Raw genomic sequence first — 17,659 nt, 5'->3', positions numbered from 1 at the left:
CCCTGCCCCCCACCCCACCCCCCAGATTGGCCGGTGTGGGGAGGTGGGGCAGCTGGGCTTCGGGCCAGGGCACACGCTCCACCCTAACCCCGCAGAGCCAGTTCTGGGCTCTGAGAGGCCAGTCTCTCTGCTGCCTGAGGCCCTGAGCCTGCAGGGGGCCCCTGTCCCCCTCCCTCTCAGCAGGTAGAGATACTCAGCCTCCCCACCACCAACCCTTTTTCCCTGGGTGAGGGCACCCCCCTCCCCTTGGGAAGAGACTGGGCTGAGAGCTCCGGAGGCAGGCGGGCCCCAACCAGCTCTGTGATCTTCGCAAGGCGCTTCTCTCCCTGGACAGCTGCCAGGAGCCAGACCTCAGCCATGGGCCATGGCCTAGGTGCGGTCCTTAGTCCTAAGCTCTGGGAAGCCATTAGCGGGCTCTAAGCTAGGAAAGGATTTTAAGCATTCGGGGACTTAATCAGATTTGTGCCCTGAACAGGCCAGGCAGGCTGCTGTGGGGACCGGCCTGTGGCAGGAGGTGACTGGGGGCGCAGTCACGGGGACAGAGAGAGGCGAGCGAGCCAGAGAGGCCCTCGGGAGGTGAATGTGCGGGATCCGGTGGCGTTGGAGAGGCTGAGCTGCAGGGAGACCCGAGCTCCGCCCGCTCGAGCTTGTGATGTAGCTCCTCCACCTGAGACGTCCAGCGGCCGTGCCAAGGTGGCAACCAGACCCTTGGACGTGGAGCTCAGAGGAGAGAAACAGGAACCCCCGGCCAGAGGTGGTCATGGAGCCTAGAAACGTAGGCAGGCAGCTGGAGGAGAGATCACGTTTAGCCGTTGGCCAAGGACCAAATGCCAGGAGGGGCCCATAATAGCAGCCACGCTGAGGAGAAAAGTGAAGTGAGCGGGGGCGGGGAGGGCTGGCCAGAGGCCTCAGGTGCCCAGGAAGTCAGTTAAGAGGCAGCTGGGAAGCGGCCACGGGGCCCTGGGGGCCGGGTCATGTCGAGGCGGGCAGAGGAGAGGCTGGAGCAGGTTCAAGAGGGAACGGGAGGCAGGGAACAGCCGGCAAGTGTGGGAAACCGTCTCGGGCAGAGATGTCACCGGGCACCCCAGCCAGCCTCGGGGAGGTGCCAGCAGTCGAGCTCTCTTTAAATTACTTTATTCGAGAAGGTGGGGAGGACAGACGGGGGACTGAGCTGAGCCCTGAGTCCCTGAACCTCCCAGCTCAGCCCCCACAGCAGGACAGGACCAAAGTAAGGGGGTGGGGACTCCAGCCCCACCCAGGTGAGGTCACGGGGACAGCCAGGACCTGGGCATACCGATGGCCTGTCCCCTGGGCTGTCCCCCAGGAGGGCGGTGGCCAGAGCACGTGGGGCCCGGCCTGCGGACCACCCGGGATGGGGCTATTTGGGGGTGCTGCTGCCCTTCTTGGGAGTGGTGGGCTTCTTGCTCTGCCAGAGGTGCCCCTGGATGGTGAAGGCATCCACACTCATGGACATGGTCTTGGCGGGGATCTGGGTGAAGCGCTTTCGGTCCGAGTTGTACTTGTAGATGCCCTCCACCATGGCGGGCGTCACCGTCCGGGGGCCGTAGCCTGTCAGCCGCGACAGCTCCTCCGTCTCCCCGGACAGCGTGTACAGGGCCCGGAACTGGCAGCTTGAGTCGCGGAAGAGGATCAGGAAGTGGTTGGCCTTGCTCTTCTCGATCTCCTGGGTGGGGGGCGGAAGCAGTTAGCCAGGCCAGCAGGGCCCCTGCAACCCGCCCGCCACCAGTCCCCCAGCCCCGGCCCGGGCCCACCTCAATAATGCGGTTCTTCTGCGGCTCGTTCACCTTGCCCGCCAGGCAGCAGTGTGACAGGGCGTTGTGGATGATGAACTTGTTGGACTTGGCGCTCGGCTCCTTGTACAGCCGCGGGCCTAGGGGGCGGGGCGGTCAGCAGGGACGACTGGGGGCGCCGGTGGGGCCCGGTGCTCACCCCCCGAAGTCCCACCTACCCGTGTACTCGGGCACTGAGGCCGGGGAGGAGGCGTTGCTGCCGTTCTCCCACTCACGTTCTCGGCTGCCAGGCAGGCGGCTTGGGGACATGAGGCTGGATGGAGATGGAGCCCTGCGGGGGGAGGGGTGGGGTGGGGTGCGGTCAGCAGTGGACGAAGCCTCCCAATCAGTGTGCGGTGGGACCTGGGAAGGGCGAGCCCAGGACACAGCCGAGCAGGCAGGACGCATCCACTGACAGCATCTGGGCTCCCAAGTCCACACAGGGCCCTCTTCCGGCCCCGGACACGTTGAACACGGGAACAGAGAGGCACGACCTCGGGTCCTGTCTCTCAGGTGTGCAGCCTTGCATCTTTGGTGGCAGATGCACACCCTCGTGCCACCTCACCCTCCTAAGGCGCGCTCTCTCCCTCTGTCTCTCTCTCTCTCCCCCTCTCCCTATCTCCTTCCTCTCTCCCTCCCTCCCTCTCTCCTCTCTCTGAGAGGCCACCTGGAACACAAACGCTTGCCCGCCCAGGCTAAACTCACCGAGACGTGGGCCTCTTCACGCCGAGGTTATTGGGGGCCTCGTTGGCCACGGTGGACAGAGACAGGGTGGACTGGGAGTAGACTTTGCTGAGCCGAGAGCCTGGGAGCAGAGGGTGTCGGGTCAGGCCCCACCCGAAGTCCCCTTACCTCCACATATGCCCAGGGGACCTTAGTTGGCTGGCTGGGGAGGGAATGTGCGGTCAGTCCTGTCCAAGACCCTCGCCCTGCGCAGCCTCGCTGGACAATGACCTCCCCACCTCACCCCACCACGCCAGGCTGTGGGAAGTGGCCCGTCACCTGTTAAGCTGTGGAGAGAACCCCAGGCCAGCTCTGCCCACGGCTCTTACCCAGCTGCAGCCCCACATCCTTGTGGAAGCCTTGACCCCTGTGAGCCCACGCTTCGGCCCTGCGGACGTACCGTGCACCGCCCGCCCCACATACCCACGGGGGCCTCACCCAGCAGGCCGCGGGCTGGGCTCCGCGCCAGGGCCGAGTCATCACAGCAACCAGAGCGTGGCCGGGGTGCCCTCCGACCGCCCCGGCCTGGTCCCCCGCTCCCCGTCGCCCGGGGCCGCAGCACCTTGTCGAGGTCATCCATCAGCTTCAGCTGGGCCCGGCGTTCATACTCGAGCCGCGTGAAGTCCCCCCGCCGGGGGCCCACCTCTTCCTCGGCTGGGGCCCGGGCGGCTGGGGCTGCGGTTGAGGCAGGGGCCACAGGAGTTGCGGGGGCCAGCGGCCCGGGGGCTGCTTCCTCCTGGGCCAGCCTGCAGGTTGAGGGGATCGAAGCCATCAGGTTGTGGGGACGCCAGTGGCGGGAGGCTCCCCAGGCTGGGCCCAGCCTCACCTCGCAGCCTCCTCCCGCCGCTGCTCCTTCTCGGCCTCCTGCCACTGTTTCCGCCGCCGTGCGTCCTCTACCCGCCGCTGCTGACGCTCCAGCAGGCTGGCCCTCTTCTGGGCCATCTCGTCCTCGTGCTTGTCTTCATCCTGGGGGCAGGCACCAAGTGTAGCTGGCTGTCCCTCCCCTGGTTCGGCTGGAGTCTGATCTTGTGTCGACCCAGCCGCTCGCCTGTCCTTGAGTGTTTGTAATCGGTCTGAAGGCACTTGGTGGGCACCTGCTGTGCGCACAGCCCCATGCCTCGTTCTGGGCACACCAAGCGCTTAACCCAGCGAGGAAGGCAATCAGGTATCACACCAACACTGGTGGACGCCAGCAGAGGCTGCTGTCAGTCTACACTGTGGGGAGGGACCTATCCTGGCCTGGGGACACCGAGAGGGGCCTCCCGGAGGAAGCAGCCTCGAATGATGATGAGGACTGAGCTGGGTGGGGGTGAGCGGTGAGGAGAGCATTCTGGGCAGCGCGAATAGCAAGTGCAAAGGCCCTGAGGCCAGAACAGGCCTAGCAGGTGTGGAACAGCAGGGAGGCCAGTGTGGCTGGGATGCAGAGCTGGGGAGGATGCCATAGGATGAGGTCAGGGGCGAGCAGAGCCTGCGGCCATGGGAAAGACTTTTATTCTAAGAGCAAAGAGGACCTACAGAAGGGTTTTAAATAAGGGGGTGACAAGGTCCAATTTTCATTTTAAATAAATTTTGCTGACTGCTCAGTTGAAAATGGCCAGGGATTGGTGTATGGTGAGGGGTGGGCAGTGGAGACCAATCAGGACGTGACTGCAGGTGTCCAGGTAAGAGGTGGTGGCCCAGGCTGGGGATGCCAACAGGAAGAAGAGTGATTGGATATGGAAGAGTTCAGGAAGGGAAGCCAGTAGGGGATGAAGGAGGGAGCAGGAGGGAGGGGATACCATAGAGGACCCTAGCCCCATCTGTCTAATACTCCTGTCCATCTGTCCGTCACCCACCCATCCATCCATCCACCCAGCCCTGTCCAACTGTCTACTACCTGCTCTCCCTCTGTCTATCCACCCACCCCATCTATGTGTCCATCTGGACATACACACCTTGTCTGTCTGCCAGCTGCCACCTGGCTAACCACCCATCCACCTCTGTTCCCCCCCAGCTCCGTTTGTCCATCCATTGGGAAAGCCCTATCCATGCGATCAACTGTCTACCCATCTGCCTGTCTACCCACCTGCCCACCCATCCCTGACCATCCATCTGTCTACCCACCTGGCCCCTCCCCCACCTGCTCAGGTAACTCTAACCTTATAGAAGAATCCCAGCCCGGTCCGGGGCTCTCCCTCTGAAGATGCCTCATCTTCTAAGGAATCCTCAGCACCAGGGGGGCTCCCATCTCCCTCATCCTCAGCCATGGGCTCTTCCAGGCTGCTCAGCGGGATCTCGACGAGGCCAGGCCGGGCCGCGGGCTCCTCGGGAGGCGGCCTCTCCGCCAGAAGGATAGAGGAGCGCGTCTGCATGGGCACCTGGCTCGGCGAGAACTTGCGCAGGTGGGGGAGGCTGTCCACATCGTGGGGAGGCGTGAGCACCCTCGTCAGGGGTGCTAGCCGCAGCTCCGCCGGCCGCGCGTGCTTCGGGCTCCGGGGTGTGGGGCTGGGGCCAGGCCCGGGGCTGCGCCGGGCAGCTGGAGCGCGCCGGGCGGGGCTGGGGGATGCGGCTTTGGGGCCCGTCGTGGGACCAGGGATGACCCACGCTGCGGGAGGCGGGGCAGGCCCGGAGGGCTCTGGCGGGGCCAGGAGCCGCTGCTGCTGGTCCGTGAGCCTCTGCATGTCCCGTTGCAGCGAGTTCAGCGCTGCACTCAGCTTGCTGACCGCCCGGTTATAGTCCCCCAGCCCTTCGGGGGGCACCGGGCCCAGTTCCGGCGAGAAGGTCACTGCCTTCGGCCGTGGCGATGGCTCACCCTGGCCCTCGCCTGCCGGCCGCTCCCCACCAGGGGCCAGGCCTGCCTCCACCTCTGCTTCCCCGCCGGCCTCCCGCGGCTGCACCTGCAGGAATGCGCTCTTGCCCAGTCGCTGGCGGTGCTTGGCAAAGATGGCCTCGATACGTCGCTTCTGAGCCTCTATGGCCCGGCGTTTCTCCTCTAGTCGGGCTCCAAGCTCACTCATCTCTGAGCTCAGGGCCTCTGGTGCCACTGGGGTGGCTGCCGGGGACCCTGCCTCAGCCTCGGCCTTCACCAGCTGCTTCTTGCGTTCAGCAAAGCTGGTCATCTTCACTTCAGAGTTGTTGGCCACTGGGGACGAAGCCGCCACCTTCGGGGAGCCCTCAGACAGGGCTGGCGGTTTCGATACCTCCCCCGCTGGGCAGGGACACGGTTTTGAGAGGCCCTCGGGGAGGGGCGAGTAGGTGGGTGCTTTGGTGGGCCCGTCGGGCAGTGGTTTTGAGGCCCCCTCGGGTGGGTAGGGGGAAGCCAGTGGCAGTTTGGAGGACCCCTCGGGAGAGTGGAGGTAGAAGCTGCCGTCGGCAGCCCCATCCGGGAGCAGCCGGGGCTCGGCACTGTGGATGATCTGCAGGGCCTCCTCGATGGTAGGCAGGTCGCCAGTCTCCGGGGCTGGTTGGGTGGGGGTCCGGGCTGGCACAGAGCGCGGGGGACCCAGGCTGTCTGAGCTGACGGAGCGGAGTAGGACGGGGTCTCCCATGACAACATCCACATCGCTGTCCAGGCCAAAGGGAGTGCTGAACGACACGGCCTGGGAAAGGGGACGGCTGGGCGGCCGGAGGGAGGGGTCAGCCCCTGGGACAAGCCTGTGCCCCACCCGCTCCACTGCCCGGGCCCTTGCGATGCGCTCACCTGAGCTGACGGTTCCAGGCTTTGCCGAGGGCCTCCACGTGGGACATGGACGGGGAGGACTTCAGTGAGCCTGGGGAGGGGCAGTGAGTGGTCACTCAGTGCTCACTCTGGGGGCCACTGGGGACCCTCCACGGGTTGTCAGTGGGTGAGTCACTGATGGGTCATTATGTGGATGGCGGGTGGTGTCACTACGGGGTCCTGTTGAGCCACTGGGGAGGTCACTGGGGGGACAATGAGTGTCACCAAGGAGTCACTCGGGTGCCAGAGGGACCCAATGGAGGGATCTAGAGGGACAACATGAGGTCAGCTGGGGTGGTCTTTGGATGGGGGCCTCCAGTGAGAAGCCATCTCCCTGCCCTCACCTGTGGATCCTCGGAGTGGGGACTGAGGGCCGCCGGGTGACAGGAGTGGATGGCGGAAGTTGAAGACAGGAGAACTGCCAAGAGATGCGCATCAGCCAAGGGGCCCCCTCTCCCCCTCCCTCGCCCCTCCCGGGAGTAGAGACCAGATCATCTCCCTTCCCCGTCCCCGCAGGAGGAGGAGCCCATTGTGGCTGTGTAGTCTCAACCCAACAGGGGAGTGGTACCTGCTGCCGCTGTTGTTCTGAGATGGGGAGGCCTCCGTGGCCCTGTGGGAGGCGGCTGCAGCACAGAGCGCAGGGTCAGGCAGGGCTTGGCCTCCCCCGCCCCCATGCCCCCCGGACCCAGGGTCGGGCCTCACCGTGACCATCAGGCAGATCCTTGACCTGCACGAAGTCGGGTTTCAGCACCTCAAAGCACATGAACAACTCCGCTAGCAGCACCGTCAGGTTGATCTGGAGGCGGAAAGCAGGGTCAGCCAACCAGGCGCACGGCCCCCGACACCCCCCTCTGCCCACAAGGCCCCGAGATGGCCTTACCTTGAGGGGCGGCGGGACATAAAGCAGGTCCTCGAGAGAGAGCGGGCAGCCCCGAGGAAGGCGGGAGGCGCAGAAATCCTGCACCAGCTGAAGGTTGTACAGGCTGTCCGCCACAGACATGGGGTCCTTGAGGCACACCTCTGTAAGGACAGGATGCCTGCATCCCCAGCTCTAAGGGAAGGAGGATGGGGCCCCGGGGAAGCGGGGGCCCAGCAGCCAACATGCACGGAGGACCTCTGACGAGCCAGGCTAGGCCCCCTTCACAAGGTGTGTACCGTGACAGGCTGTTCCTCAGGCCTTTGCGTCTGCTGTTCCCACCCCCTGGAGTGCTAGTCCCCCAAGAACTCAACTCAGAAAGCTTATCCTGACTACCCAGTGCCCTTCAGAGCACCTAGCATCTGGAACATTCCTCTCGATGAACTTATTGTCTTTCTCTCCCAACTAGGATGTGAGCCGCCTGAGGTCAGGAACGTGTCTGTATTGTTCTGGCTGGATCTCTGGCACCTAAAACAGGATCTGGCAGTTTGTACTCTATCAGTATTTGCTGCAGGAGTGAATTGTATAAAGCGCAGAGAGGTTTAGACACTTGTGCAAGGTCACGCAGCTCATTACGGGAAGAGAGAGGTTCAAACCCAGGTCTGCCAATTCTGGGAGCTGCACTTATAATCGCTGCACTACTCTGGGGACAGACGCCAATGCCTGGGTGCCAGGCTTGCAAGGATGGGGTCTGGCTCAGGCACATTCACTCACCCTCGAGTCGCAAGAGCTGGGGACAATAGCAGTGGATCGTGGCGGCCAGCGCAGCCCCACTTGCCAGGTCCTGGAGGCTGGTCACGGTCGGAAAGCAGGGGGCACGTCGGGCCACGGCGCGGTCCTTGCGATATCGGATCTGTGGGTGGGAGCCAGGTCAGGTCAGAGGTCAAGCTGGCCCCCTCCGAGGTCAGCAGTCATGCAGGCTGGGTGGGGAGGCCTGGGGTTTCCGCCACGAGGGGGCGTGAAGCCGGGGGTCCCAGAGCCAGAGTGGTGGGGGGGCCAGCCTGGAGCAGGGGAAGGGCAGCAGCAAGAGGCAGAGGAGGTGTCTGCGAGCAGCCAGGCCAGCAGCGGGGGCTGGGGACAGGGACTCCTGGGACCCTGGGGTGGGGGATACGTTACCATGGGGGGTTTGCTCCCCGACTCCTTCAAACAGAAGGCAATTGCGTGCTGGGGGGAGAGGAGCAGCTGTCAGCAGGGCGGGAGGGGTGCTGACTTGCTGGGCCCCCAAGCACACCTCCGGCGGGGGAGGAGACAGCCCTGACCCCTGTCCTGAGCCCTGGCCATCCAGCTCCCTGACTGCGCCCTGGCCGGCTTTGGGGACCCCAGCTCCTCCCAGCCAGGAGGGACCCCACAGAGCAGCCACTCATGCAGGGAATCCTCTCCCCCCAACAAAAGACCCAGGTCCCAGCTGGGGGAGGGGATGCAGAGGAAGCAGGAAGGCAGGAGAGGAACCCCCAACCCAGGCCCTAGTGTTGGGGGAAGGAGACCCTGAAGTGAGCAAAGGCAGGGACTTCAGCCCAAAACCTCCCCCCACCACCTGTAGTGGTCACTTTCCCCTTGTACTTCAGGGATGGACACCCCACTGCCCCCCAAAACTGAGACCAGGGAGCTGTCCTTAGGGAAGCTGGAGTCTCAGTTAGGAAGGTTCTTCTACCCTCTTTGGGTTTGAGGATCTTTCTCTTGGCTAGAGGGGTCTTCTCCATGTGCCCTGCCTGTTGGGGTCAGGATCCATGTGTCTGATGGGCTGGGGTCCTCCCTCTCCCCACCTTGGCTCAAGTGGACAAGCCTCTTGATTACTGGGAGGTGAGTCATGTACCGGGGAGAAGTCTGTCCTTTCAGGAACAGCAGAGATTCCCCCCTTCCCTTGGTTCCCAAAGGGTTTCTCTCTGTCCCCCCAGGGCTGGGGTCCTACTTCCTTTGCTCATATCTGGGGAGAGACAGGAGAGGGAGCAGGACAGGCAGGCAGAAACAGACACACAGACAGCGACAAGCAGGGCAGGCAGACGGGGCAGAGAGACAGCCCCACTTACAGGAACCAGCTTCCAGTACCAGCGTGTGGGACACTGATGCCAGAGAGGCAGAGAGGAGAGTGGCAGGGGCGGCAGAGGGGAGAGGGCAGAGAGAGAGAGAGTCACCTCCAGCCCCCCCCAGTGCAGGAATGGCCTCGAGGCACAGCTCCAACCTGCCCACCCAGCCCTCGAGGGGCCGCCCTTCCTTCCTCCCTTCCATCCATCGCCCCAGGCTCACCGAAGCCTGCGCTGGGGCCACCCCATCGGCAGGGGCCGCGGGAGATGCTCTCTGGGCAGCTTCCTGCTCCGTCTTCTCCTGCAGCCGCCGGATGGTCTGGGGAGCAGGGAGAGGTCAGTGCTCCAGTCACTGGGTGATCCTGGCCCCCGCCAGCCCACCTTAGCCCAAGCCCCACCTACCGTGTCCACCCAGAAAAGAAGCTTGTGCTCCAAGCTGGCCAGGGCCAAGGGACCAGGCAGTGTCTTTGTCCACTCAAAGGCGAAGGCAACCATGAGGGCATCAATGACAGCTAGGTGGGCTCCCTATGGAGGCAAGAGCTGAAGGGTGAGACCAGAGCGCCTCCCAGGGAGAAGAAAGAGGAAGAACCTGGAGGTGGGAGGGGCTCGAAGTGGGAGGGGCTTGGGAGGCAGTCCAAGCTTTGAGGTCACAAACTAGGCCTTAGGGATCTGGTGGGCCGGGTAGGCAAGTCCTCAGGAGCCAGAGTTAGCGCCTTTTGGGAGGCGCCAGGCTTGGTAGGAGGAGCCTGGCCTGGTGGGAGCAGCCATGAGGGGAGGAGCCAGGTCTGGTGGGCGGGACCTAACGAGGTAGGGGCGTGGCCTACCATGAGGATAGGCTGGTGCCTCAGGTCGGCCTCCTGCACCGGGCGCTCGGGCAGCGCGGGCACCATGCCCTTCCGCGCCAGCAGGGCCAGTAGCGCAGAGGGGTTGGGGGGCGTCTCGAGCTGCGGCAGCGCCTGGCGCCAGGCCCGGCAGTAGAGCTCAGCCGAGAGCAGCAGCCGCGTCACCGGGGGCTTCACGTGCTCCTGCGCATACTGGTCGGTGTAGAAGGGCTCCCACAGCTCCGAGGGCACATGCTCTGCCGGGGCGAGGAGGGGGGAGTGGATCATGGCGGGTCAGGGCCACCGGACATAATCCCTCCGCATACATACAATTACATGGACCCAATTAAAGAGGGGGGGTCGTTGCGGGTCTGGACCAGGGAGGATGGCACCGGGACGGGAAAATAGGGCACCTGGGCTGAGACACGAGGCGCAGGTGTGGGGGAGTTTGCCAGAGGAAGGGGTGACGGTGTTCCAGGTAGGGGGTCTGCATACAAAGGCGAGGAGGTGGGAGAGAGCACGTGCCAGGGGAGATGGCGTGCTCTTGGACCCGGAGGAGAGGGGGCGGAGGCCAGGTGGGCGGGGTCTTGTAGCCACCCCTCTCGCCCTCACCTAAGGACTGCAGGACAATGTGACTTAATCCATCTCCCTGGGTGCCCTACACCACCCCACGGGACTCGCTTTGCCTTAAGAAAACCCTAGGAAGAAGCAGCCAGGGCACACGTGGTAACTCCGCTTTACAGATGAGGAAACCTAGGCACCAAGAAGGCCACACAGCTCTGGACTGGGATTCAAACCCAGGCCTTAAGCAGGGGGTGGGATGAGCTGTGGAGTGGGGGGCTGGCTGGCAGGGCATGCAATGGGGGAGGGGGACAGACTGCAAACACTTTGTGGGGGGGTGAATGGCCTGAACTTGGTGACTGAAGGGGAGGAGGGGAGAGGCACCCAGGGCCCCATTGGGAGTGAGGGGGAAGAGAGACAGAGGGAGGCGGAAGGCAAGAGAAAGAGGGTGGTGGCTGAGATGGGGGTACAGGAGGGGCTGGAGCTTAGAGGCAGCCACAAAAACCCTGAAAGAGAGGGGCAGGGTAGGAAGAGGCTTGAGGAAGCCGCATGTGGAGGGAGGAGGGGTGGCAGAGCCCCAACCAAGTGGGACCCAAGGGTGGGGAGGAGAAAGATCAGAATAAGCCGCCAGGAAGATCTGGGAGGTAGACAGGAGGCAACCGAGGCCAACGCGGTTGGATGTGCCCTTATGGGTCTTCCAGGGAGGCCCCAACTCATCCCAATCAGAGCTGCTGCTTTGTATACTGGGTTTCTGCGTGTTTGAAAGGATGGGAGGGGGCAGGATTCTATTGCTTAAAAACATTTGAACGTGTCGTACCAGGCCTTCCTCAGGTGCCTGAATTCACAGCGATGCTCTCCAGAGGCCCCTACCCTCACCTACAAGGACCCAGGCACCCTGGCTTTCAGCCCCTCCCTGCCCCCCCCACTCTTTCCCCACCCCCTAAACTCACACTTGACCTTCCTACTTAATACCCAAACCCTGTGTAGAGTTGGGCCATCTCTCTGCCCCTTGAACGAAGAGTTCTCCAGACCTAGAGATTATCATATTATGTGAAGTCAGTCAAGGACAAATATCATATGATATCACTTATATGTGGAATCTAAAAGAAATGATACAAATGAACTTATTTACAAAACAGAAATAGACCCACAGACATAGAAAACAAACTTAGGGTTACCAAAAATGATGGGCGGGGGAGATAAATTAGGAGTTTGGGTTAACATATACACACTACCATATATAAAACAGGTAAACAACAAGGACCTACTGTATAGCACAGGGAACTATACTCATTATCTTGTAATAACCTATACTGGAAAAGAATCTGAAAAAGAATATATATATGTATAACTGAATCACTTTGCTGTACCCTTGAAACTAACACATTGTAAATTAACTACACTTCAATTAAAAAAAAAAAAAAAGAGTTCTCCAGGTTTTCTTTCCTTCCAGCCTTCCCCTGTCCCAACCTCCCTGATCTGCCCTTGCCCTCCTAGCTCCTGGCCTCCCCAAGGCCAGCAGTGGCCTTCCAACACCCACTATCTTGCCTGGGCTCTCTGCCGACTACCTCCTTCTTCGGGAAAACTTCCTCCCCCTGGCATCTTTTTCTCTCTCTCCCACCACTCAAGCCAGGCCACCTCCTGACATGCCTCTTTGATGCTGGGCTCCCAACAGCTCTGTCTGAGCAGCCCTGTCAACGGACTTCCCCCGCTACTATGATGGCTTTCATGGCCATCTGAGCACTGCCACCTGCTGCAGCCCAGGCAGCGCCCATCATGCTCAGCGTCTTACTCCAAACGTGCTCCCTCTCTCTGTCCCCATCACAGTGAGAGATCACCATCTCTCCTTCTCTCTCCCCGCTCAACATCCAATCAGTCATCTGGTTTCAGCTCCTGGCATCCCCTGAAGCCAAACCCTCCTCCCGCTCTCTCCAGCGCCCGGTTGCTTCCTGCTCCCATCAGCAAAATTAAAGTTTCTTTCCTGCAGGGCTTGTCAGGGCCTTGAAGATGACAACTTGAGCTAGAGCTACCGATAGCTAATGTTTATCATGTCCTTACTTTACACCAGTCTGTCTCCACCTCGGCACCATTGGCATTTGGGGCTGGATGATTTTGTGTTTAGTGGGGCTGAGGCGTGGGGAACTGGGGCAGGGGGTGCTGTGCTGTGCATTGTTAAGATGTTTAGCAGAATCCCTGGTCTTGCCTCACTGGATGCCAAGAGCACTGTCCTCTCAAGTAGCAACAGCCAGAAATGTCTGCAGACACTGCCAAATGTCCCTTAAGTGACAAACTCATCTTTGGTTGAGAACCACCGCTCTATACTATATATAAAGTGTTCTATTGAGCATTTACTGTAGAGCAGTCCTGTCTGATAGGAATAGAATGTGAGCCACACAGGAAGTTTAAAATTTCCTAGTCGCTACATTAAAAAAGTAGCGGGGCTTCCCTGGTGGCGCGGTGGTTGAGAGTCTGCCTGACCATGCAGGGGACACAGGTTTGTGCCCCGGTCCAGGAAGATCCCACATGCCGCGAAGCGGCTGGGCCCGTGAGCCGTGGCCGCTGGGCCTGCGCGTCCGGAGCCTGTGCTCCGCAACGGGAGAGGCCACAGCAGTGAGAGGCCCGCGTACCGCAAGAAAAAAAAAAAAAAAAGTAGCAACAAGTAACATTAACTTAGTAATATATTTCACCCAATATATATATCCACAATATTATCACGTCAACACGTCATCAATATAAAAACATTATTAACGAGATATTTCACTTTTTTTTTTTTTTTTTTTTTGGTACGAAGTCTTCCAAAGCCACTGTGTATTTTACATTTACAGCACAATTCAGACCGGCCACACGCTGCTCGTGGCTACCACCCTGGACAGCACAGCTAAAGCGCAGCTAGCCCTTGGACCACCATCGCCTCCTCGTGTGCATTTGCTCATTGCATTATTCCGAGACTTATTTTTATCTGTTGTACAGATAAGAAAACCGAGGCCCAGAGAGCTAAGATGACTTGGCCAAGATCACAGAGCTAGTAAAGGGCAGAGCCAATGGGACCCTAGTTCCCTAAGCATCACCTGGGGGTTCTGGCGGCCTAAGGGACTGCATGTGGTGTTTCCCAAACTTGCATAAAGATGCCACCCTTCCTTATCTCTGAGCTTGAGTTCTGTGGAGCCCACTAGCCTGCATTCCTGCCCAGCCTCTTCACGCCGGTACCCTGGGGCCATCAGAACTACCCCTTCCCCCAGCCGTTATTCCCCCGGGGCAACTGCATATCTGATCTCATCTGGTCAGTCCCCAAACACCTTCCATGGCTCCCCAGGGCCCTCAGATTCCCCATCCATGGCCTGAGAGGCCCTCATCACTTGCACCAGACTCCCTCATCTCCCTGGCCACTCCTGGCCACCACTGGGACCTGTACAGTCTTCTCGGAGAACTCGCTGTTGGTCTCCTCCCCCTGGCAAACTCCTACACATCCTTCAAGGTTCAAATGCCCCCTCCTCTTGGGAGCCTTCCTTTCTCCTCCCCTCCCTGGAAGATTCCAGGGATTTCCTCCCCCAGCCTGCTCGCTGGAAGGCCCGCAGCACGCCTCGACATTAACTGGACTTCACTCTACACTCTTCACTCTTTATCACTCTAAGCGGCAATGATCTGGTTTCAAGTCTCATCCCCCTCTCTCCATCCTGAGCACCCAGCACTGGCCTGGCACCCAACAGGCATCAGTAAAGAGCCCCAGAGTTCATGAACCAAGCAGGGCTCTGCTCCCCACTTCCCGTTCAGAGCCTGGGGTCCCACCTTCCTCAGTCCCCCTCTGTTTAGAGAACGTGGGTGGGGGGCAGATTCAACGCGACCTTCGGGGAGGATGTCACACAACACAGGGGAGCTGGGTCAGTGAGAACAGAACCGGGTGAGTCAGGGCGTCCCCCAGGGACCTGACTTTTCTTTCTGGGAAATGGAACAGTAATTTCTCTGCTGTCCCTGGCCAGATGATGAATAATATTATCATTAATAAAAATACCACTGGTCACGGTAGCAGGAATAGCAACATCCACTTAGTGTGTACTGTGCGCCAGAAACAGAATAATCCAGTGGTCAGTCTCTCTCACCTTGTGAAAGGAGGAACTGGGACCCCAGTCACCCCAGCACTGCCCTGGCACTTAGTGGGTGCCCCGCAGACATTTGTGAAATGGATAACAAAGTGAACAAATGCCTTCTTTTATAGAGGACTAAACAGAAGCTTAGAGAATTGGGTTAATTCGTTCACATTCTGGTGGACTGTGGGACTCAAAGCCAGTTCTGATTCCCAAAGTTGAGTCCTCTGTGGCCTCACAACCTGGGATGCGAGGGGCTGGGGCAGACCTGGGTCTCTCCCCGCCAACCATCCCCCCACCCCCCACGCCCTTTCTCAAGCAGATCCCTGTGGGTGGTGAGCCCCAGAGTGGGCCCTGCTTGGGAGGGTGCAGAGAAAGAGACTGGGAGAAAGACAGGCTCAGGCGGAACCAGGAGACTGGACAGCTGTCACCAAGACCCACACCCAGAACAGGTTGATCTGGGAAGGCCACTGAAGGTATGATGGGCTGTGCTCAGCTGGTGCCAAGACCAGTGGGCAGGACCAGTGGGAGGGCAGGGCGTCCCCCCAGAAGGCCCAGACCTTAATTAACTCGTCTTCCCCACGGCCAGGCCCTGACTCTCAGCTCTGGCATGGGGCCATTACTGAGCCTTCCCTGGGCCGCAAATCCTAGGGACCCATTCGCATCCTCCCCCGTGGGGTGGCCTGAGTTCTTCACACACGTGAACCGGGGGGAGGAAGTGGGAGAAGCCCTGCACCTGGGCCCTCACCCCCGGCGATCTTGGATAAGCCATTTCCCTTCTGCTGGGCTCGGCCTCCTCCTAAGCAAAATGGGGCAATAAGTCACAGCTGCCAGCCGCCGGCCGGGGCCGTGGAGGCGAAACAGGGGCTTCCCGCTCCCCTCACCGCCCGCAGAGCAGGCAGGGCCGACGCGGGGTGTGCGTCCGGACTGGACGGGGGCGGGGGTCCTCGCGGGCGCACGATGTGAGTGTGTAAAGGGGGGGAGGGCAGCCAGGCGAGGCCCGCAGTAGGAGACAACACTCGGCCCGCAGACCCTGCCCGGGTCACCTGGGGGCCGGGACGCCCGGGTGCCGGCGCGGAGCTGGGCCGCCGGCCCCACCCCCACCGCGCTCCCGCAGCCGGCCGGGCAAAGTCCACCGCCTGGGCCGAGCAGGAAGCCCAGAGGCCCGGCGCGCAGGGGCCCGGGCCCGGGGACCCCCGGCGACCGGCGCTATTGTTCCCACGGCCCCGGCCTCCCCGGCGCGGCGCCCCGCCCCCCACACCTGCCGAGCCCTCTCCCCCGGCCTGGTACCTGCGCCCCCGAACGCGGCCCGCAGCACCCACGCCAGGCTGGCCGCCGCCTTGGCCCGCGAGAAATCGTACTGGTCCAGCGATTTGATCTCGGGTACAAGGAAGGTCCTCCGCAGCGGCCCGGGCCCGGGGGGCGCCGCCTCCACCATGGCGGCGCCGGGGCTGCGGGCACCGGCTCCGCGCTCGCTCGCTCGGGCTGAGCTGGGCTGGGCTGCGCCGCGCTAGCACCCGGGCCGGGCCCGCCGTCACCACCACCGTCACCGCCGCGGCCGCAGGCGAGCCAGGTGCGGCCGCTCGCGCTCGCGACGCTGCGTCGGCCCCGCCCCGGGGCGGAGCCCAGGTGCGCCCCGCCCCCGGGCCTGGCCCCCGACCCTGTCCCCTCGCCTCTCCCGGCCCCTCGCCGCCGCAGGGTGGGGCGGGCCCAGACTGCGGTGGTGGCGGGGGAGGCTGCGGAGGAGTGTGTGTGCGCGCGCGCGCCTGTGTGCGCGCGCGCGCCGGGGAGGACGAGGGACCCTCTGCTTGCGGGTGCGTGTGCCTGCCCAAGTGTGTTTCCTTAGCTGTGAGCGTGAGCTTGTCATTCCCGGCCTGGAGGCAGCGCGCGCGTGTGTGCACCTGTTTCTCATTGTGTCTTGTGAGCATCCAAGAACGTGTGTCTCTATTCGTATCAGTGTGTGGATCTCTGGATGTGTTTGGGTGGTGAAAGGAGGGTGTTGAGTGTGTTTGAGGGTGTCTGCGTGTCCGTATCTGTGCGAATGTGACAACGTGCGAGTTTGTGTGTCCTTGTTTTTCATGTGTGTTGTGTGTACAAGGATCTGTGCTGTGTAGGTGTTGGTGTCCTGAGGATTCAGGAGTGTGTGTGTATTTGTGTTTTGTCAGTGCATTTGTGAGTTTGCCTATTTGTGAGCATCTAAATGTACTCTTTTGTGTCAGGGTGTGATGAATGTCAGTGAAGGAGTATGTGCGACAAATGGAGAGTGTGTGTAATTATGCAGGAGTGTGACTGCTTGTATATGTGAGTGTGGTTGAATGGCTGTTACTGGGTATATTTGCAAATGTCTGTGTGTGCATTTGTGGTATCAACAGAATTTTTGGGGGGCCGGGCTCCAATTGTGTGTAAATGAGGGTGATGTATTTGTATCTAAGTGCATTTGTATATGAGTTTATGAGTATGATTGTGTGCACACGGGTGTGTGTATGGGGGTAGCAATTGTGGAATGTGTTTTGCTCATATATGTGTATTTACATGTGAGTGTATTTGTGGGTGACTGTGTTTGGGTATATGGTGTGAGCTAAGGTGGTATGACAGGGTGTGTAAACAGTGGAAGTGGGTATAATTGTGGAAGAATGTCCATTTCTGGATGCATTTATGAGAGTGCAAGTGTGCCTATTTCTCTAGGAACTGCATATTTGTGTGAGCAAATCTATGTGTGGTATGAGCTTGATTGTGTACGTCAGTATGAGGGGTATGTGTGTGAGAGAGAATATATTTGTGTGTGTGTGAACGCAGATATTTGTGTACATGATGCAACTGTGTGGATGTTACCTGGTATACTTGTAAATGTCTGAGCCTCTATTTGTGGATATTCAATATTTGCTTGTGTGTTCCATGGTGTTTTTTTGTCAAGATATCTACTGTGTGCCTCTTAACTGTGTGTAATTGTGAATGCACAAGTGTTTGTGAGTGTAGGTCTTTGTGTATGTCCCGATGTGTATACCTGAGTGTAGTTTCATGTGTATAATAAGTGTACGTATGTGTTTG

General features: G+C 60.5%; 1 protein-coding gene across 3 annotated transcripts; it reads right to left on the bottom strand.

Annotated features, from left to right (window-relative positions):
• Window positions 1-1,105: 1,105 nt before the first annotated feature.
• Window positions 1,106-16,174, bottom strand: CAMSAP3 (calmodulin regulated spectrin associated protein family member 3). 3 transcript variants are annotated; one of them, XM_082623434.1, is made up of 18 exons: window positions 15,902-16,174; window positions 9,972-10,225; window positions 9,550-9,672; window positions 9,371-9,466; window positions 8,243-8,290; window positions 7,841-7,979; window positions 7,091-7,230; window positions 6,913-7,006; window positions 6,779-6,833; window positions 6,555-6,628; window positions 6,193-6,262; window positions 4,652-6,107; window positions 3,340-3,479; window positions 2,952-3,259; window positions 2,496-2,595; window positions 1,970-2,082; window positions 1,773-1,891; window positions 1,106-1,684 (listed from the first exon to the last, which is right to left on the bottom strand). In XM_082623434.1, the coding sequence occupies exons 1-18, from the start codon at window positions 16,047-16,049 to the stop codon at window positions 1,379-1,381; spliced, it is 3,783 nt and encodes a 1,260-aa protein (XP_082479560.1). In that variant the 5' UTR covers window positions 16,050-16,174; the 3' UTR covers window positions 1,106-1,378. The 3 variants fall into 3 exon arrangements, with proteins under 3 accessions (XP_082479560.1, XP_082479562.1, XP_082479561.1); XM_082623436.1 differs by having other exon boundaries at window positions 4,652-6,056; XM_082623435.1 differs by lacking the exon at window positions 8,243-8,290.
• Window positions 16,175-17,659: the final 1,485 nt, after the last annotated feature.

This window comes from Mesoplodon mirus (genome assembly GCF_964341445.2).
Source record: "Mesoplodon mirus genome assembly, chromosome: 5".
Lineage (NCBI taxonomy): Eukaryota > Metazoa > Chordata > Mammalia > Artiodactyla > Ziphiidae > Mesoplodon > Mesoplodon mirus.
Note: the sequence above shows the minus strand (reverse complement) of the source record. Positions and strands in the feature narration are given on the sequence as shown.

What these genes read in the sequence shown, in the direction of transcription:
- CAMSAP3 (XM_082623434.1), bottom strand. Translation starts at nt 16,049, where the DNA reads ATGGTGGAGGCGGCGCCCCCCGGGCCCGGGCCGCTGCGGAGGACCTTC. An exon ending in TGGCCCCAGCGCAGGCTTCG is followed by an intron (nt 8,291 to 9,370) that starts GTGAGCCTGGGG and finishes CTCTCCCCCCAG; the next exon opens with CACGCAATTGCCTTCTGTTT. An exon ending in CGGGGAGCAAACCCCCCATG is followed by an intron (nt 7,980 to 8,242) that starts GTAACGTATCCC and finishes TCCCACCCACAG; the next exon opens with ATCCGATATCGCAAGGACCG.